This window comes from Rhagoletis pomonella, unplaced genomic scaffold (assembly GCF_013731165.1).
Source record: "Rhagoletis pomonella isolate Grant_MI unplaced genomic scaffold, Rhpom_1.0 Rhpom_scaffold_00001, whole genome shotgun sequence".
NCBI classification, from domain to species: domain Eukaryota; kingdom Metazoa; phylum Arthropoda; class Insecta; order Diptera; family Tephritidae; genus Rhagoletis; species Rhagoletis pomonella.
In genome coordinates this window covers 83,562,408-83,584,292 of record NW_023458555.1, presented here as the reverse complement: position 1 = coordinate 83,584,292, position 21,885 = coordinate 83,562,408, and the positions used below count along the sequence as shown (strand labels likewise).

The window sequence follows — 21,885 nt, the reverse complement described above, 5'->3', positions numbered from 1 at the left end:
AAATTTATAATTAAAATGGGAATGCTGACTTACTTTATTTAGGAAGGCATGTAAGCACTTTTTATTATGGGGCTACCGGCATTAGGGTGCAACGGTAGCCATGGATGATTGTGGGCCAGCACCGGGCGTCACACCAACATCGGTGGCGCCCTTATATTCGGCCGTAGGTTTTTGTTTTGGTCATTTTTCTTTATTTCAAAGTTTTTCGTTTGGGTTTTTTTTGATTTTCCGTTTATTTCAAATATTAATTTTAACGTTTCTTTTTTTTCAGCTTTATGTTTGTAACTGCTTTTTTTTTTGAATTTTTGAATTGTTGTGTGTCTGTCCGTTGGGATGTTTGACAGGCATGACTTTTCTCTGCTATGGCGCAGAGAACAGTAGTGAGGCAAGAACCCCGCCCAGCCGACATAATGTATGCGTGACGATAACAATTTGGAGGATACAAATACAATAAACTTAATCGAAGGATCATGGAGAAACGAAATATGTAGCTTTAACTAGTTTACAAAGATGACTTGCGAATCATTCAAGAGTAGAGGGAAGAATAGTACGTGATATAAACACCAAATATTTTAATACAACTGGTTCTGTTACATGGCAACTTAATGCAATAAAAAAATTTAATTTTTAAACTTATGCTGGTTTTATAAATGCACTGCCTAACAAAACTGTTTTTTTTTAATATCTACAAAGTTTTTCAAGCTAAACTTATTTTTTGGTTTTTTATATAACAATATTTTTCATACCTGAACCAAACCCATATAATTCAAAGTTTAAAAAATAAAATAATGTTCTTTAAAATTTCGAACTTTTTAATAAGAATCTGTATAAAGTTTGAAATGTTGATTAATAGGTAGTTAGTTCAACCATGAACAATATTTTTATACAATAATAACAAAAGAAAAATTCAGCTTGAAAAACATTGTACACCAATGGCCAACATAATAGAAACCCCTTATTTTGACCAGTTTTGGCTATATTTACTTATTTAATATTTATTATTTTTTTTTATAAAAGCACAGCTCAATATCTAACAGAAACGATAAAAATTCATATTTCAAAAAATTATATAAATTCTGCAAAATTGCATTTAAATTCTCAACTTTTTAGATTTGGTAAGCAGTTTTATAGTCCATTCAATTTTAGTGTAACAAAGTGTATGTTTGAGGTTGCTAAAGAATCTAAATACTAATGTACTTCAGTTCATTTGTCTACATATTTAGTTAAAAAAGAAAACAGTATTTAAGCAGCCCTTCAGTCAAAAAAAAAGATTAATACCTCAAAAATTCCCAAAAGAAGCAAGGTCGGCATTCATGTTTCTAGAATATGTTTTGGATATACCATTACAGTTTTCAAATCGGTTCTGGATTGGGAATTTTACAAAATTCGCAAGCAAGAACGAGTTTGAAAAAATCATCGGCATAAATATAGCCGAAATATCTGAATTCGTTGTTGCCGTTTTGGCTGTTGGTTAAGTATAAAAAAAAAACATAAATTTCATAAAGCTTAGTAATTTAAGTTGCCTTCCAATAAAAGATTTTTCCTTTTTTTAGATTCAAACAGTAAGTGAACAAACGATTCCTTAAGTTCCTCCTTGATTTCTTAATTTTTAAGAGCGCGACCATTAAAAACCTACAGAAAGCGTCGTCGTAGTCATCCAATTCAGAATTATCTTTTTGTGCAATAGATTTCAATGCCTCCGTCGCAGCTTCTAACATGTCGTTCTCCTTTGGTGTTGAGCTCTCTTTATCCGGACGCACTCTCTTCTTACTTCGGGCCGGAGGAGACCAGTCACTTTCTAGTTCAACTGAAATTTGAGAATAATCCAGGAACTGAAAGTAAGGATATACATACATATGCACATATGTATATATACAAATGTACATGCACGAACTAAACAAAATGATTTCTCAGCAACGCAGCAGTCCTCACCGATGAAAAATTACTTTCTCGTTCCCGAACAAAATCGGATAGAAAACTGAGCTTCTTATACCAAAACGCAGTTGGGACGTAAACTTCGTCAGCGTCCGCTCCACTTTTCTTATTGCTACACTTTGCAACTTCTCACGTGAATTGTCCTTGCAAGTAGTTCATTTTTGCCTATAATTGGTATAAAAGGACAAACATTACAATCGTTGTAAATGTATTTAGATATACATGTACCTTTACTTCAGCGGACCCAATTCCTGGCATAAAATCGTTAAGACTTTCCGAGAATTCGCTTAGCGCTTGGTACCGCGCATGTTTATTGTGGTAAAAATTGTTCTTTGGATTGTACAAACACCCAAATGACTCCCACAATTCAATTAGATGCAGGACAGCTTCCCTCGGCCATTCCAACTAAAGTTTTAGTAGTTTTGGTGTGTGCATGTTTTAAACATAAAGCACAACAGTTTACCTTCTTGGATTCTTTATCCATATTTGCAAAATTATTTAAAATTACTTTTGAGTGCGCTAATAAACGTGTTCTAACAGCAATGTTTGAAAATGAAATATAAAAAGAGCAGCTGATTCCATGATACAAAAAAGAAGGTAGTTTCAATAAACAACTTTTGACAGATAATAAAGCTTTTTGAAGTTTCATAAATTTCGAGTATTATCAACGGCCTTGCCACTTTGATAATACTAAGGCAATAAATCGGAGAATTTTCTTTCGCATATTTATACCAATGTAATAATATTTCAAATCAAAAACCATTATCAGTGCTTGGTATTTTTTACTTACGTAGCTCGCACTATTTTTTTTTAACTATATAAAGTATAAACTATTAAAGAAGACTTCATCGTAATTGTTCATATTATTTTTTAATAAAAACTACGCGCATTATTTTGTTATTTTTTCGATTTCTTATTTTGAATGCAATCCTGCGATTTAAAAATCGAATTCTAAAGAATGTTCATCCCAAATAAAACCTTTTTATATTTTGGTTCAAATTTAATTTTAAATTTCTCATCACATTTCGAAAAAAATTTGGTTTTGTGATTAGCACCATTAACGTTCACAAATTTTTAATGTAAAATGCAAATGCGCGTATCACGATAATTCAAAACCGCGTATGTGAGGTTGCATAAACTTGTGTGAACAAATCCAATTTTTGGCAAAAAATTTCAGTTAGGCGGTTTTGCACAACGACGATACGCGGTTATGTACTTTAAACGACAATATGTAAGTATACAATTTCTTCACGCGTTCTGAAACCTAGTCGTCAGCCCCATTTTCAAAATTAAGTAGCCGGCATAATTTTCAAGCCCATTAAATAAAATCTTCTGTTTAAAACAAAATATTTATTGTAGTGATCAGGTAGCGTGAACTTGATGAAATGTCATAATTTTATTAAAAGTCAAATGGTTAACAACAACAACGAATGTCATTAAATGAAACTACCTTCTTTTTTGTATCATGGCTGATTCTATCTGTATGTCAGGTGAAAATAGAAACATTTATATTTCGTATGTACGTGGATCTGCTTTGTACAGTAGCAAATCTAGTTTGTCTTTACACGATATGTTTGCATTTTCATACACTGAAAATAAAATCTGCGTAAATATAACGAAAACTTGCGTACATTTTACGAAAGTTTTCGTCATTTTGGGCCACGAAAGTTTTTGTTAATTGTTCAAAACCTTTTTGTGCATACTACGAAAATATGAGACATCAGATCTTACTACATTTTACGAACGTATTCGTACTACTTACTAAAGAACTTCGTACTATTTCTTTATTTTTTTACGAAATGTTTGTAAAATGCACAAAATAGTTCGTATATTTAACGAAATTATTTTCCTAAAATCTGCGATTGTTTCATAGAACTTCCGATTGCTTTCATTCACCACACTGTAAAAAACATAAGACGAATTATAACACAACACTTTTATTTTGTTTTTATTCCTAATTTTAAGCGTTTTTCTTTAACAAAATGTTTTGTAATGTTTTTATGTGGAGGTACTTGGCAGATTCGCAGCTTCTTCGATGTTTGTTTCCTTTCTCGACTATAAATTAAAGGAAAATTATAAGGCGTCTGAAAGGCAAGTTTCAGTGAAAAATCATACATGTACTTACTTAAAATTTTATTAACTAGTGCGTTTGCTCCTGGCTTGGGCTTACCGTTGATAGCTAACTGATGAAATTGCCTATTTATGAGGTCCCACATTGCAGAGCAAGGCTCAGCGTGGGCGATGTTGAAAACATTGTATGCTTAAAAGGATTTATTCATAGCTTTAACATTTAATTTTATATTGTATTTTTATCCAGCAAAAGCTTCTTAAAACTTTTAAAATTATATTCTACGTCTCACAGTAGCCAACCAGTGGGTTCGCAATGACACTTGGTACATAAAAATATGACGAAATATTAAACTGCATTTGTTCTGTGTACGAAAGTATTAAGTAAATTGTACGAATACAGAATTGTAGATTTCGTAAATTTTAAAACCATACTTAAATATTACGAATGCCTTCGTACAATATACAAAATTATTCGTACAGAGATTTTTTCGGTAATTTACGAATGTGTTTCGTAAAATAAACGTAAGATTTCGTAAATTGTACTGAAAAAAGGCTTTACGAAAGTCCTTTCGTTATATTTACGGATGGTTCGAAAAATCTTACTTTATTGTGAAAAATGTGTTCTTACTATGAACGAAAGTTTCGCACATTGTACAAAAACCAAGAATACGAAAGTTTGTCGTAGCACTTTTACGAAATTTTATTTTCAGTGTATGTAAACAGTAGCATGTACACATGCAAATACATATCGAGTAAGAACACCTTTAAGTGATTCCACCGTGCTTTCCTTGAATTTCGTTGACATCTGTTTATTAGTGTGTGTGTTTGTGCGCGTTTGTTTATGTATAAAACTTTGACATTTAGAGCGAAGCAATCTGCAGTGTTGAACTTTCTAGTATCTAAAGGTTTGTTCGTTTTACAGGGATTTCGATAGGATTCCGTTGAAATCTGATTGAAATCCAAGTAATCGAAATTCTTGATTCTTTCAAAAAATAAAAAATAAATAAAAAATCTACCAAGTGTATGTAAATCTTTTTTTTTTATAAAACAACAAAAAATATATTTGGCGCCACGGCATCCATGGTCGAATGAAACCCGATTCGAAACGAAAGAAATAAAATGACCGCTTTTTTCTTGAAAATACTTTTTAAATTGAAAAAGAGAACTCGCTACCAAAACAATTTTTCATTAATCTAATCAATTTAAATGCATTTCCAAGTAAAAACAAACATGTAAGTATGTACCACCAAGTAGACGCATCAAAGATAGATATTCAAAATGGAATGCACGATATGAATTATTTGAAGTACCTAACAAAAGATTTTTTTCCAACAGTCATTACTCTGTTATTGATGCACGGAATAAGTAAATGCGCTTATCAATCCCTAGACGTCGCCGTGAATAAATATACTCGCGCGAGCTGTAAAAACCACTGAATTGCCACACCCAACCTTCAGTTCGTCTGAGCCATCAGTACTCTTAATAACTAATTAGTTAATATGAAAAAAAAATAGTTAACATGAAAATCTACGCCGTATTGCTGATCGCTTTGGCAATAGCCGCACCTGCTTTCGGCGTTGTCCTGAACCGTTGTTCATTGGCCCATGAGATGCCGCGTCTGGGTGATCTAAGGGATAAGTTGGCACGCTGGGCTTGTATTGCTGAACAAGAGAGCTCCTACCGCAGCGACGTCATCGGTCCCACCTACAACGATGGCTCTCATGATTATGACATCTGCCAAATCAATGATTACTTTTGGTGTCAACCTGCCAGTGGACTCTTCTCCTACAATCAATGCCATGTCGGTTGCAATGAACTACTGATGTCGTGTTTCGAGCCCTGTATTAATTTAAAAAGGGGCTCAAACAATTACTCCCCAATTAAAAATTGTTTTGTTAAACTTTGATTTGAAATGCTTGATATTTGCTGGCAGGCTATCACAAAAAACGTATTGCATACGAAAAATATGTTCATAAATAGCTCATAGATATGGAATTTTACTTTTAAATTGGTCAGAGTTAACTTTTCATTTTTAGTTTAGGTGTGTTCGATGACAAAATTTTTTATTCATTTAAATCTCTTTGCTTTCTTTCCGAAAAATGTTAGTAGATTTTTAGCCTTTGTTGTTAAAAATGGTATGAAATAAAATACAGCTTAAAAGTTGGTAGATCTACAAATAAAGTGGAATAGTCCGTGCACTGGACCTTAGGCAATGTGCAACCTTTCGCACAAACATGTATTCATAATCGTTACCTGCGATGCAAAATAAGCCGAAACAAACATCTTCAACTGAAATGCAAAAATCCCTAACTAACAATTTTTTTTTTTGCATTTAAGTTGACGATATATACATACATACATACCCTGACAACCAAAGTTCCCAAAATCTGTAAGAGTATCCGATTTGAGAACCGATTTTTTTACGAATCTGCAAAGAAAATTATATGAAGCGGTTGGCACGAGCTCGTAAAGAAATTTTTGTACACTTTCTTTAAAAAAAAATCTGCGAAAAGTTCTTCACATAGCAGCATTAGTTTCATTTAGGGATGTCAGTGACAAAAATACATCAATGTTTTTCCTCGCATCGATACATCGATATTTGTCGATGCATTGGAAGTCATAAACAAAACCAATTTCAAACAATTTAACAAACTTTTACTTTCATGTGACTCAAATAAGCTTTTATTAAAATATTCATAGCGTGTTTCAAGTAAAAATTATTTTTTATAAAAGTATTGTTGATGCTTTAACGAAAACCATTGAAAACAATAGTGGTATTCATCTAAACCGATAACTTTATCAAGCAGATAATCTTATAAGTTTACGCACTCTATTACATGAACGACCCACACTCTCTTTTCGTTTACACATGCGACAATAGTCGTGTTTTCTTTGGTTATAGAGCTCAGTATCACTAACTTTATACTACTAGCACGAGGATAAAAAAATTATAGAAAATAACTGACTAAATGGCAAAAAATTATATTTACGAGATAATATCTATTTAAATAAATATACATATAAGATAAAGGCTATTTATTTGAAGCAAGTTAAAAGAAAAAATGGCAGAATGTCTGTTTGTGTATGAATTCATTTGTCACGGCTACCAAACTTTGCGGCCAAATTATCAGTGAAACAAAACAAACAGAACGGATAATAGTTGAACCAGTTCTCTATCACAGGGGTTCCCAAACTTTTTTCACCTCGGCACCTTTGTTGTGCTAAGAAAATTTCGGTGCAGCCCTACTCTTCAAATGTCTACGAAAACAAGAAAACACAATGCACACTTTATGCTCCTTTAGCTAGAGTGGTTCATAAAACCACTCTTTTTGGAAATTCATAAACGCTACATCAGAATATTGTTATTTGAGATAAAAAAAGACACGTATTTTTTTATTTTGAAAACACAATTTTCTTAGAGGTCGCTAATTAGGAATCTGAAATCAGTTCTTCGAAATTCAAAATGGCGGATCCAAAATGGCGGATAAAAATGATTGGATTTGTTCGAAACCCGGCACTCGAGAGTTTTTGTGGTCGCCGATTACGAATCTGAAGTCATTTTTTTTAATTCAAAATGGCGGATACAATATGGCGATCAAATTAAACACAAGTACTAAAATTAAAACGTTAATAATGAACGTTGAATGGGGGATCCAAAATACTGCCCAACTTTAAAAAAATGATTGGATTTGTTTGAAACTCTTAAACCGCCATTTTGAATTTTGAAAATCTGACATCAGATTCATAATCAGCAACCCCAAAAACCCACTGGAAACGTGTTTTAACCCTTGACAATGTTTAAAACGGTGAGCATCAACGTTTTAATTTTAGTACTTTTTTTTAATTTGATCGCCATATTGGATCCGCCATATTGAATTAAAAAAAATTGATTTCAGATTCGTAATCGGCGACCATAAGAACTCTCGAGTGGCGGGTTTCGAATAAATCCAATCATTTAAAAAAAAATCTACCGCCATTTTGGATCCGCCATTTTGAATTTCGAAAAACTGACTTCAGATTCCTAATTAGCAACCCCAGAAACCCCCTGGTAACAAGTTCCAATCCATGACAAAGCGTAAATCGTTCAGTATCAACGTTTTAATTTTACTAGTGTCTTTTCGAGAGCATATTTTCGGGAACTAGACCCATTCTAATTGTCCAAGACAGGTGTGTAATTAAGGGAAAGTTCCCCAATAATACCAGAGTAATTATATGTAAAAACCACATTTTTAGCTGCATTTTAACATGTCACGAAAATAAAATATTGAGAACATCAGCGTTTTTAAAAAAAACCGACCAGCGCGACCTCCAAGAAAACTTTTTTTTCAAAATAAAAAAACACATTTATCTTTTTTTATCACAAATAACAATAATTTGAGGTAGCGTTTATGAATTTCCAAAAAAAAAAATTTTGAACCACTCTAGTGAGGACTGAAATTGTTTTCATGATTTCATTATTTTCTTTCAGTTTATTGGGAGCTTTGACAATTTTACCCTGAAATCATTTGACGCTGAAAGCTTGCTGGTGTATTTGTTTTTAACCGACTCCACAAAAAGATTAAGGTTATCAATTCGTCGGAATATTTTTTTCTATGTATGTTACCGCATAACTTTGGACCACGATTACTATAATTCTTATTTAAAGGAAAGGTGTTACCTGACAGGTTGTCTAATTTGGTTTAAATCCGATCATTGGATCATGAATAGATTACCGATAATCTTAAATTCTTAGATGGGAATTGAAATCGGCTTTGTTTTTTGCTTAAAAATTACCTGTTTATGTAAGCATTTGTTGAAAATTCAGTCTCACATAGAAATGTAAAAATAAGGCCCCTGTTATGAGTTGCATTCGACTGTGTTCGAAAGTGCTCATCGAACGTATTTTCATATGGTATTATGACGCTCATTCGATGAAGAATAGCGCTATTGTGAATTTCGCTCGGTTAGGTTGTTTAAAATAGTATATTTTTCACCGCTGATAAGTTTTGTTTACAAATCGAGCAAACTAAATAGTGTGCTTAAACATAAGTATGTAAATTTGTGCAAATTAAAATGAAATAAAAAAGAAAGCGAGTTTATAAAAACGTGGTAAAAAAGAGTACAACGGTGTTCTGGTTCAACGATTCGTCAGAAGATGAGAGCTTGGTAAACAGGCCAGGAGTAGAAAATGTTTAAGAGGGTTTAAGTGTAGTCTTTCCAATATATTTTGACATAAAATATATTTAAGAAATTTGTCTACAGATTTATTAAAAACTTCCGACTCTCTAAAGGGGCGTTTGTGAGCTAAATCTATTTAAAATATTTTAAAACTATCAACAGCTTACGATTTTGTTCTCAGAGAACTGAGTATTGGGATTTTCTTTCACAAGTAAAAGCATCCTTTCGTGGTTGTGTTTAATATTCACGACGTTAGAGCTGCATGAAATTAATAAAAATTGTTTAAAATTTGTGTCTAGCCGCCAGTAAAAAACAAATACAAAATCATAAATTTTTCACATTTTTCTAACACTTCGCTACACCATCGAAAGCAAAATTCTGTTCGACAGAAAATTCGATACTCAACGAAAACTTCGACACGGTTGCAGAGCTCATAACTCCACTTTCGATGTTCGATCTTCGTTAACCAGCGAAGATCGAAAATCGAATGCAACTCATAATAAGGGCCTAAAAGTCACTAGTACTTTTAATGAAACCTTGCCGACAGCAGTGTTTTCTGCATACACTTGCATCCAGAACTCTCTTGGCTCCCTTCGTAGAATTTAATATTCAAAGTGCTGTCGCCACTGATGTCCAGAAGCTTTTCAAAAGCTTAATTTGTCATCCCAGTAGGTTTACTTTTCGGGTCACATGGAAAACGGGTTTGTTATCCAGCTGTAGACATCCTCAAAGTCAATGTTGGGAAATTATTCGACAATGGTTTTTTCTAAACCTTCCAAGTTAACGCTGGCATACGCCCTGGGGTGCCGCGTCACCCACTTTGGGAAGGCCCGCTCTATGAGGATCACATCGTTGTTGTTGAATTTGCAAAATTGTTATGCGGATCCCTATTATTGCCTAAGAAAACATAGCTAGAGTTGCGACAGAGTTGCATTGACTTCAGTTTATCAAGTTTATTCAGTGAAATCGCTGGAGAAATTTATCAGAAATGTGTAAACGAGTTTCCATACAAATTTTGACAGTTCATTTATAAGGTTTGATGAATACCCATAATGTTTCAAACTTTATACAAAATTTAGAAAAATTGTAAAAATTTTCATCAATATTTTGAACTTTTTAATATCAGTCTTTGGAGCATTTTTTGGGAATGCAGATTTATAATAACAGATTGGCGCTTATATATATGTTAGTGTTTGGCCGAACTTCTTTGTGGCGTGCGCCTTGATGTTGCCACACAAATGGGAAAGACCTACAGTTTTACGCCGATTCCGAACGGCGATTGTATTTTTATGAGAAGCTGGTTTTCACGGCAGAAATACAATCGGGGGTTTGCCATTGCCTGCCGAGGGGCGTTCGCTGTTAAGAAAAAACCTTTTTTCTATTAGGGTACTCACAGTTCTATATTATCTACTGTGTTAAATTTGCCACCTGGTAACTTTAAAACATTTTACCATGTGGTAACTTTGTTTGTTGTTGATTCCCATACTAATTAGAGATAACACTTTTGGGCAAAATTACTCGACTTTACCTCATGTTTTTGTTTTGTGTGAAACTGGCATCTCGCTAATTACTCGAGCTAAGAAAAAATGGAAAATGAAGCAGAAAAACATAGGGTGGGCGCAATTTGAAAGATTTTTAAATAAATATCTGACTATATTTGTTTTGTTGACAATTTGAAACTCATGTGTGAAGGGTTGCTCACAGTTCGAGAGTGTTATCTTGTTAAAGTTACCACCTTTTAACTTTAAAAGTAAACTGTGAATACCCTATATATTTTTTTGCGATGTTACTTTGACCAGGGCTTTAACTCAGGCCCTGCGGAGTGAAAGCGCGCACTGCAGTTTTATAGCTCATAAAATTTTAGTATACCAATATGCAAGTCATCAAAGAAAAAATATTAAAAATCAAAACAATTGAAACTTGCACTTCATTATACTAAAATCTTTTAAGCTATAAAACTGCATCTTGCTTTCTTGCTGATTTAAGACAAAGCGATTTTTGGCCTTTCGATGTACTAGAGATGTCAGTTTACAGAAAACATCGAGTGAACATTTTTCGATTAATCGAAGCAAAACATCGATATTTTCGAAGCACCGATGTTTTTTTTGACTAGACTTTTCATTGCTTGATGTACTTACCTTTTCATCGCGAACTGATTCCGGATGTTTAGCGTGATACATGCAGAAATATTTGCGGTGGCCATTAAGAGCAATCACCGTGCCCACACAATTTCGGGGATTTATATTTAGGGGTTTTGATTCGCACAAGGATAACCTTAGTAGCTCAGCATACCATAGCAACCCCTTTTCTATAAGCATATGACCAAATAATAAAGTTTTGGATTTCCTGTATGGCCATACAGCTTTATGAAATGAGGGAATTAATTTTGGTCGTGTTTTAATATCGGTGACTAAAATAATAGTTCGGCAGCCCGGCTTTAACAGTCGAACCATTCCATTATATTTCTCAGCTCTAAGTTCATGTAATTTAAGTTCTGGAGTACTGCGAGTTTGTTTCATTACTAAAATGGAAGAAGGTTAAAAGTATAATACCATTACATTAAATTGTTCTTAGTGAAATAATATGTATGTATATATATTTGAAACAGACTATAACCTAGGCTAGTTTAGCTTGACTAACTAACTAACTAACTAGAATAAATCCCTCGCAAGGACCACAACTAACTGCTAGTTAAGAGTTATGGTCTGATTATGGCAACTTAATTATAATTAAAATTATAACAAAGTAAAAAAGAAGCACTAGCTTCCAGGGCTATCGACATTCCCTTAAGTGAATTTGATTTTTTAAACATGTGGCAATACTTCTACGTGTCGTTTAGAAGTAAATCGTTTTATTTATTAAATAGTTTTAATATAATTTGTAACAAGACCCAATCTGTTTCAAAAAAATAAAACTTTATTGCACATCTAAAGGCCAGCCCTGTTATTTGACATCTCAATTTGAAAATAGAACTAACTATATGTTCATAACTATGTAAATAAATGCCGCAAGAACCCAAATTTTCAGATTCAAACTGCATTTACTGTTATCCAAAAATCAGTTCAGTAATTTAAAAGGAATGTAATCAGAACAATTCACTGATTGACAATGTATGTATTTGTAATAAAGTAACTAATACGATGTCCTAATCCTTTGGTTTAACACAATTATTATTTCAGTTTAACTAAATTTGACTTTAAAAACATATGGCAACCCTCTTCGTAGTATTTGCAGGCTAAAACCTTCTTAAAGCTGTTTTGTCTGACTCCCATATGGTGATACCTATCTATTTCAATTACCTAATTCCTTTAATTCGAATAAAATTGTTTTTTTTTAAACCCTTTTCGTACACATTTCGATCGATACCCATCTCTAAATAATTCATTTAACTTATTCAAAAATTTGAATTTAATTTTTTAACAGGGGGCAACCAGAGGTTTACGCCGCCAAGCCACGCCGCTGCCATTTTTTGTCATTCCTCACGCGCCGCCGCCGAGTTACGAAAATATCGGCGCCTTAGGAATTGTGTAAAAAATTTTCATGATAATGCACATTGAAATACATACATCGTTTGAAGGAAGTACTACTCGTATAAATAACGCTATTTTACGCAATGAAAATTACATTTGGAAAGGAGTTTTTTTACCTAATTTGCGCCACTGAATACGAATATGATCTCCTTTATTTTTCCAAAAAAAGCGTAACTCTGAAAAAACATAGGAAACACGTTTTTTGATCGAAAGCGTTTATCACAGTTAAATTAGGGTCGAACCAAGGTTGTTCGCTGGCGACAACAAGACAAAATGGATGAGAACTGTTGGCCTAGAGAAATTCATTTAAATGCCGCATATTTGTGTTTGTCGACATTCGTGGAGACCTATTGATCCTGCCAAGTCGCTGTAAAGTAAAGCGCGCAATGGTTCTGGTAAATGAGTCAACGAAGATATTTAGGTATTGACCTACACAACACAATCCTGCAGTCGAATTCTGCCAATCGCTACGCTAAGTTTCCATCGCTAAATTAAAAACCGCGGGATCTAAAAGTACGCAATATGGAAAAATATCAGAAGCAAAGTGTAATTAGGCAAATCTAAATCTACATATGAGTATGAAGGGCATGTAACATAACTATACATGTTGTTAAGCGCGCCTGCTATTCTTTTGGAGACCTTTAGTGTTCAAAATTAGCGATAGCGGATGCTGGAGTCCAGCTGCTGGTGCCTTCGAATGAGACTTTGACGCAATTTAATATTAGCAAACCGCGTCCATGGGGCCAATAGTAAAACACGATAGCTCGGTTTAGTCAATGGCGCGATATAATTGCACACTTACGGAACTTCTCATTTGACGATATAGATCACGTTCCCTGTCTCAGTCGTTCAGTAGCTGCGTGTCTTTTTATCTTCCTTTTATTAGCTCGGGATGTAACTATGTAATATTGATGCGCCCAAAAGATGCAGCGATTTCTATTCTCAAGTTACATACCTGATGACAGTATGAATGGCAATTATAATCAAGGAATGAAACCGATTAAAAATAACGTTCCGGTTTGGGTTTCGGTTTTGCCAAGTGTTTCGGTTTCGGTTTTGGTTTCGTTCTTCAAAATTTATTTCGGTTTTGGTTTCGGTTTCGTTCCGGTTTCGGTTTTTCACAGAAATTTTGTTGATATTATTTAAATCACAATGTCTTAAACGTTGAGGAAAGAAAATCGAAAATTACAGTTCACTGATAATATCAACACTAGGTTCTTTCCCTAACAATCCGGACCGGATTTGGTAATTAGAGAATAAGAGAAACATTTTCTTTCAAAAATGGAACAAAGTTCAGAAGTACGGAAACGCAGCTGATTTACGTTGTTCTTGTTTTTGTCACTTATACCATGTTCTGACCGACATCGGAAACATGTTTTCGTTGCTAAAACTGGTTTTCGACCTAAAACTTGTGTTTTCGTCCATATAAAATCTGTTAAACGAAAACCTGTTTTCGCTGAAAACTACTTGAAAACTCACTTTTCACTCATTCCAATCGGTGTCTTCACTAGTTTTTTTTCGATTATTTATCGAAGTGGAAGTCATATTTTATCATCTTTAATACGCCATTTCGGATTTATTGTTAATTGCCTGGCCAAGCAAAATAAGAATGAAAGTTAAAGGTTGTAAATGGAAAGAAAATGAAGGAAAAATGTTTTGGTTGTCGGTGAGAAACTTGGTATTAAATGCAAACACTTGGAAATTGAATTTTGGTTTCACAAGTTTGATTTTAAGTACATAGATTGAAAATACATCAACAGGCCATACACTTTTCCTTAAAAGCACCAAGTAAATGCAGGCAACATGTAAACACAATACAGCTGATATGCACTTTGACACTTTATCAATTTTTACTCGGAGAAAATTTCGGGCTGTTTCGGGCAGGAAGAAGAATACACTTACGATCGAATACGCTCGAATTTTCGCTCTCTATTACCCATTTTGTTGAGTACAGGCATGATTTCTGGGCTATTTTGGGCACACGCGGGATCTCGCATTGCATACGGGAAAGAAACTATTTAAATATAATTAATCGATTATCGATTCACAACAACAAAGTCATCAGCAGATTTTTGCGAAAAGTTACCTTGCCATACTTATTTACTACTTAACAAGAATTTTATCAAAATGTTGCTGATTTTGGTTAAATAAATCATTTATTTCAAAGAAATTTTTATTTATTATTTTTGTAAATTTCTGGAAACCGATTGAAACCTGTGATTGAAATGGTTTCGGTATCGTTCCTTTTCAGGTCAAGATAACGGTTACGGTTTCGGTTTCGGTTTTGAAAAACGAAACGGTTTTAAACGGTTACGGTTTCGGTTTGGGTTTCGGTTTCATTCCTTGATTATAATAGGGAGGTTTTAGTTTTTTACACTATAATTTTATTATTCTTCCTGTCGGCCGGCACGAAGCGCCAATCGCGACTGTGTAAGCCAATATTTAATATTCTGACGGCGGCATAATATCCCCAGAACACTATAAGTGTAATATCAAAGAATTCGAATTAGCATACTCGAAGCAATAGAGCCATAACCGTGAAAGAAACGTAAGCTCCTAATGTTTTTATTCGGCGTATTTTTTTTTAGTAAAAATTCCATAAGTTTTCCACAGACAAATAGCTTCTTCATATCCATCTAATGTAAATGTTACCGCAAAGAGTTCACAAGGCAGACAAACAATAAAAAAATAACTCAAAGGGGACCATCTATCGTTGAGTTATGCGCCATCTGACGTACGTAACTTTGGTATATTCATGGCAATATTTATTTTTAATAACAATCACCATGCATCATTATACACACCTTTTTGTAGAATTTCGCTACCATTTAGGAAGTGTGTTTTAATTCTTCCCCTTTTTCTCCTGCTTCCAAAAACCATCCCTGTGGGTGGGAGTGCCAAATTTTAGAAAATAGCTACTTACAAAACCTTTAATATTTGAATTATGCATTTGCATGTATTTTGTTGTTGCTTCTACTATTGACAATGTCAAAAACTGTTCTGATTTTTTTCTTCTAAATCAAAGCGAGTCATGTGAAATACAAACAAAAATAGAATTTAAAAAATTTAAATTGGAAAAACTAAAAATTGTTGCAACCTTCTTTCTTAGTAAATGTGTTTGCTTCCCGAAGCATTGATCCAGCCTTTGCAAGGCGGTTGTGCTGCTGAGTGGGCGAACGTTCCAAAATCAACCGCTTGTTTCGCATAGAAAAAGGTTTCACATGCAAATACATAGACTTTAACAATGTCGAATTTTTGTGAGAAAAAATTTAAATATTTGAAATTTTCGAGACCGAATAATTTGAAAAAAATCAAATCAGCTGCTCTACTGATATTACCTGTTCAATGTGCCTTGGGTCGAACACTGGTAATCTGATGATTTTTTTCCGCAATACTCGGTTAAAAATTTCGGTTTTAATTTTAAACTTTTTGGACTACATATATGACCAAATTAAATTCAGTTTCAAATACAAACCTTCCAAGTTAAAAAAAAGAGAGCTCATATGTAGGGTTTAGAATTTAAACAGTTCGGTTTAAATTTAAAACCCAAACATTTTCATAATTAAGAATAAAAAATAAAAAATCTTAAATTTCATGCTCCGTCTGATGGGGATTGAACCCGGACAGCCGTGGTAGCAATCAATTGTATCAAGCATCTTTGCACACTCAGCTACAGACACGCATGTAAATGTGCTTTCATATGTTCAGTTTGAATCAACACCACATTTCGCTGTGTGCAAATATTTTCTATTTCGGTTTAGATTTTAAACCAAATTTTCTATATTTGAAACCTAGAAACTAGAATTAAAACATTTTGGTTTGATTTTTAAACCACGAACTTTTCGGACTAAAATTTAAACAAGAATATGTTAAAAATCGCTTAAAACTATTGACTGGCTTAAAAAGTAGACTATAAAAGATTAAAAAAGGCAGTAGTCCCAGCGCGGTTTAAAAATTAAACCCAAATTTTTTACCGTATACTTAGTAAATTTTTTTCAATACCACAACAAGTGCCCTTATTGCATCTAACTCCTCAATTATTGGAGAAAAAACAAAAACAAGTTGATTTTCTTGTGTATTTTTTCTTTAATAAAGAGTTGAAGATTTTTAATAAAAAGCTAATTTTAACATTCCTTCAGTATTTTATTCTGGGGTCCCACAGACGTATACAAGTACTAGGTGGCTGTGTGAAAATTACGCTAGCATTCATAAGTGGTGGTCAAACCCCAGGAAGGTTTTGCTCCATCGCATCGCAATGTTTTCTACAGAGGGTTAAATTTCCTTCTTTTTCGTGAAAATTACTATTATATGAACGTTACATTGGGTTATCCTTAGAAAAATTTGGCGCTTAGTATTGTAGCGGAAACTTTAATCATCTATTAGCCATTTTTTAAACAGTGGGTGAAAAAGGCCCGCTCGGGAGGGAGTTGATGGATAAAACTGTAGTACGCCACCCTTGTTTTCAATCTACAATCCGCAAAAAATCGTAACAACTCCCTAATTTAACATAACGGTAGATAAGATTATTACAAGAATTTATTAATAGTGGCATAAATTACTCCCATAATATAACTTTTCATGTTTATGGCTTGCATTATGCCTACGTTTATGCGTATGCCAATTCCTGAAATAATTTCATGAATTTGAGTAGAAACTGAGTGCATGAACACCATTTCATGATTTCAACTATACTCGAAATAGAGTTTATGCATAAAGTTTTTACTCATATTCATGACATGGTGTCGTGAATTGGCTTACGCATAAACGGTTGTTAGGTAATTTTATATTATACCCTCGCTACCACATGAATACAGTGAAAGTCCTCATAAGCAGACACTCACCGTCGCTGTGTTTTTGTATGAAGGGTGGAGGGGGAAGGTTCACAAAAAATATGTATAAAGTTATCAGAAATTTTACGAATTAATGAATGTTTAATAATGAGTACTACATATAAACATTCATATTATTATTATTACATATTTACATATGTATGTAGATTAAATATATTTTATGCATGATACAAAAATAGAAGGTAGTTTCATTTATTGACATTCGTTGTTGTTGCTCACCACCTGACTTTTAAAAAGTTCATGACATTTTACTAAAATCATGCTACCATATCCACTAGCAGCAAAATTTCGATTTTTGAAAAAGTAAACCAAATTTTTGATGTTAGTGAAGTTGCATGAAAATATTAAAAAAAAAATCTTGAAAGTAAAAAAAAGAAAAAATGAGTTGCGCGTTTCCAAACTGGAAGAATACGGTATACCTGTGCAAAGGTAGGGAAATAAAAATTTTTGCTTGTCCGAAGACAGAGTATGTAAGGAAGATGGCTTGGAGTTTGTATTGCCAGGGAAGAGGATCTTCCAAATTTCCGCTTGTGTGCTCCACTCATTTTGCATCCGCTGAAATAAGCATCTGCAAAAAGAAGACGCTGTTGTCCAAAAACGCAGTGCTGCAAGACACAAGGTAAGAAACGGGTTTCAGATGACCATATATTTAATTAAATATATATATACACATACATACTTTCATATTTTCATTGCAGTATGCCACATAGCCAAAATTGTGAAAGTCAAGAATATCTAGATTAGTACTAGGACTTTTTGGATGGGTGCGTACCTTGAAATATGGTGTATTTGAACAGTTGAGAAGTTTTTATTGTTTCTTTTATGCATTCTTTTAGACAAGAGAACCATTCTGGAACAAAGAGTTATGGAGTGGCATACAAGGTGGTGAGAAAGGGGTATATAATCATCAGTACGCAAACGGAGAAAGTTTAGTAACATCTACCAACCAAACTAATAATATAAGTACAGTACAGTACAGTACTGTAGGATCAGTATAACTTCTAAATTCTCGGAATATTCGGATAAAAATTAGGCCCTATTAAAAATTATGTGTTTTTGACAAGTATTATCCACACAAGATGAAAAGTACTGTATTTTCTTTTTATTAAATGTTTGTTTATAGAAAACTGAGTAAGTAAAAGACAGTTCTATAAAAATAAAAATGAAAATCTTATTGAACAAGCTTAAACGCACTGCATTTAATCCTCTGGTATATTGTTTCATTTCTATCAATGTGGCAAGGTAGCTCATAATTTTTACAATTTATGAAACTTCAAAAAACTTATTTTTTGTCAAAAATTTTGAAATGAAACTACCTCCTTTTTGTATCATGCAAGGCGAATTAATATAAGGTGATAGCAGGAGTACAAAAACAAAAATTTACATGTATTTTGTTTTTGCTTTGGCGGCATAAACTGTCAAAATCTGTAAGAGTGTGTGTAGAAATTCAAACAAAAATTTTCAATTTGATATCAGAAGCCGTACGGCGAAACACATACACAAAATCAGCTGAGCTAGTAACACCACCTTATATAAATTCGCCTTGGTATCATGATTTTATGTACAAGTATTAACATTTCAATACTACTTTGATTGAAAAAATATTGTAATGATTGTTTGCTTAAACATTGATTGTTTTAATTTGAAATTTTAATTTTAAAACTCATTTGTTTGGAAATTGTTTCAAACGTGCATCAAGTTTTAACGCCTTATCGCACGATATACAATTCACATGAACCTTATTTAACAAACTGCACGGAAAAAAATTGTGTTCGTATGTCACGGTCGTCAAAACTCGAGAAAGGCTGAACCGATTTGAATAATTTTTTTTTGTATTGTTCGGTATAATACCAGAACCAATGATATCTTAAAAAATGTGATGGGTGCCTCCTATTTAAAATTTTGAGGAGGGGTGCCACCTGTTTGAAAATTTAACTCAATCAAATTGGTAAAAGAAACGAAATGTTGCAATATAGGCAACAAACTAAAGGCATTTAAGAAATCTTGATTTAGAAATATTTTTAATAGGATTATGCCCTATCTAAAAGTAAAGACTGCAAATATCGGAACTAATGAAATATTACATAATTGTTTCCAAACGGGGAATTAGGGAATGCTTTACTAGAGATGTTTTTTTATGTTTCCACTTACCCAAAAGCCGAACAGTTTAAATGAAGAAAGAATTTACAAAATCTTATCAAACGAAGTGATCATATTATCAACGAAGAGTTGGTATATAAATTTCGCAATGAAAAAGAAGAATATAAAAAACTACTGATAAAAATGAAAAAATTATAAAACCCATACCTAGCGAAAACAAAAAAATACGACATCATCGGTAACAAAAACCTCAAAGTCTCCCCTGCCTTTTCCAAGTTGAATAACGAAGCAAAGCGATTGGGCTTGGTGATCAACGAGGACAAGACGAAGTATCTCTTGTCATCAAACAAAGAGTCAGAGCATTCGACCCTTGGCACCTACGACACTGTTGCCAGTTGCAATTTCGAGAAAGTAGACAATTTCGTTAAGTTAGGAACCAGCATAACACCGATAATCGACATCCAATGCCGAATTACTGTATAGTGAACAAGTGATACTTTGGACGGAATAGGCAATTCGGCAGTAAAGTTCTCTCTCGACGTGCAAAAACCACACGCTATAAGACATTCATCATGCCCATGCTGGTATATGGCGCAGAAGAATGGACAGTGACAAGATCCGATGAGTCGGCTCTTGGAGTATTCGATAGAAATATCTTACCGAAGATTTAAAGGCCCCTACGGGTTGGCGACGATGAGTACCGCAGATAATGGAACGATGGGCGGTATAAGCTTTACAGCGGCTCCGCTGGCTTCGCTGTGGTTCGAATGGGAATCGCGTTCCAGGTCTAAAAGTATTCGACTCGCAATTCGCTGGTAGTAGCACAGGAAGAGGGAGGTGCCCACTGCAATGGAAATACCAAGCGGAGAAGGACATGGCTTCCCATGGCATTTCCAATTGGCTCACGTTGGCGCAGAGAGAAGCGACTGGCGTGCTTTGTCGAACTCGACTAAAATCGCTTATGCGGTTACAGCGTTAAATAAAAATACGCAATGATAAATGACCTTCTTCTTAGATGCGCCAGGGGGAACTAGGGGAACATTCCTTATAAGATTGTGGCAACGGTTCGATGAAAAAATTACATAGCCGTAGCTTTCGCTTCGTCTGGAACATCTGCGACATTGTTATGTTACCAGGTGGAAACACTTTTCATTCAGCTCTTATGCTGCCATCCGGTATGGGAAAAGTACTTATTACAAAAATGTAAACTCATTGTTTGGGATGAGTGCACGATGGCACTTAAAAAATTGCTTGAGGTTATTGATCGATCGGTGCGAGATTTGCGTAGAAATGTTCAACCATTCAGGAAAGCATTGATATTGCTCGCAGGAGATGTTATGCAAACATTGCTTGTAATTTCTCGATTGACACCAGCGGACGAGATAAATGCTTGCCTGAGATATTCAACATTGTGACAAGACGAACATACATACATTGCAGTTGACTGCGAATATGCGTGTCCAACTACAGAGCAATTATTTAATCAGCCTAGGTATTCTCGCGGCAATTACTGAACATAGGGAACGGAAAGCTGCCAGTAAATGAAAAATTAGCACGAATTTTGTTGCCTGATAATTTTTGTAACTTAGAAACATCGAAAGGAGAACTGATCGAAAGAATGTTTCAGGATATTCAAATTAATTATAGGAATCACGATTGGCTCAGTGAACGAGCTATTCTTGCCGCGAAGAATAAGGATTTCTATCAACTCAATAATGTTTTCCGATGCAGCATTCGAAAGGATGAAATAACATATATGTACGTCGATAAACACCGTTTTGGAAACAAATGAAGCAGTTAATTATCCAACGGAATTTTTGAACTCTATTGATCTTCCAGTGATTATCCAACATACTGAAATTGAAAAAAAAAGTGTGGCAATTATCATGTTGCGGAATATTAATCAGCCAAAACTCTACAACGGCGAGCGACTCGCAGTTAAGAAATTGATGAACAAGGTAGTGAAAGCAAAGATTTTATTTATTTACTAGCAATTACCCGGCGTGCTTCGCTGCGCCTTAAATGTATTTTTGTGTTGTAACTCTCCCCCTAAGCTCTTATGGCCTCATTTACAAAATATTTTTAAAGAACTTTATGAAGTTAGATTTAAAAAAATCGATCTATGAAGCATTGTTTATTTTTTTTTTGAGTTAATATATTTTCGAAGGTAATTAGAAAATATGTAAAGAACCGACTTTCTCTTGGAAATTTAATTTATAATCTTATAACTGGAGTCTACTATC

The 21,885-nt window shown here is 33.9% G+C and overlaps 3 protein-coding genes across 3 annotated transcripts in view; 1 reads left to right on the top strand and 2 right to left on the bottom strand.

Annotated features, from left to right (window-relative positions):
* The window catches only part of LOC118748192, a 39,900-nt gene extending 37,413 nt beyond the window's left edge, over window positions 1–2,487 (bottom strand). The window contains exons 1-2 of the mRNA XM_036482572.1: window positions 2,399–2,487; window positions 2,164–2,340 (exon numbers count right to left, since the gene is read on the bottom strand). Of these exons, the coding sequence (XP_036338465.1) occupies window positions 2,164–2,340; window positions 2,399–2,419 (198 nt within the window). The 5' untranslated portion in view covers window positions 2,420–2,487. The remainder of the gene's footprint in view (window positions 1–2,163; window positions 2,341–2,398) is intronic.
* A 3,034-nt stretch (window positions 2,488–5,521) lies between these two features.
* Window positions 5,522–5,911, top strand: LOC118733652 (lysozyme D-like). Its single transcript, XM_036463153.1, has one exon. The coding sequence runs from the start codon at window positions 5,525–5,527 to the stop codon at window positions 5,909–5,911; it is 387 nt and encodes a 128-aa protein (XP_036319046.1). The 5' UTR covers window positions 5,522–5,524.
* Window positions 5,912–10,729: 4,818 nt separating this feature from the next.
* The window catches only part of LOC118733644 (dnaJ homolog subfamily C member 16), a gene marked incomplete at its 5' end in the record, with an annotated part of 452,466 nt that continues 441,310 nt past the window's right edge, over window positions 10,730–21,885 (bottom strand). The window contains 2 exon segments of the mRNA XM_036463141.1: window positions 10,730–10,738; window positions 11,301–11,683. Coding sequence (XP_036319034.1) covers window positions 10,730–10,738; window positions 11,301–11,683 — 392 coding nt within the window.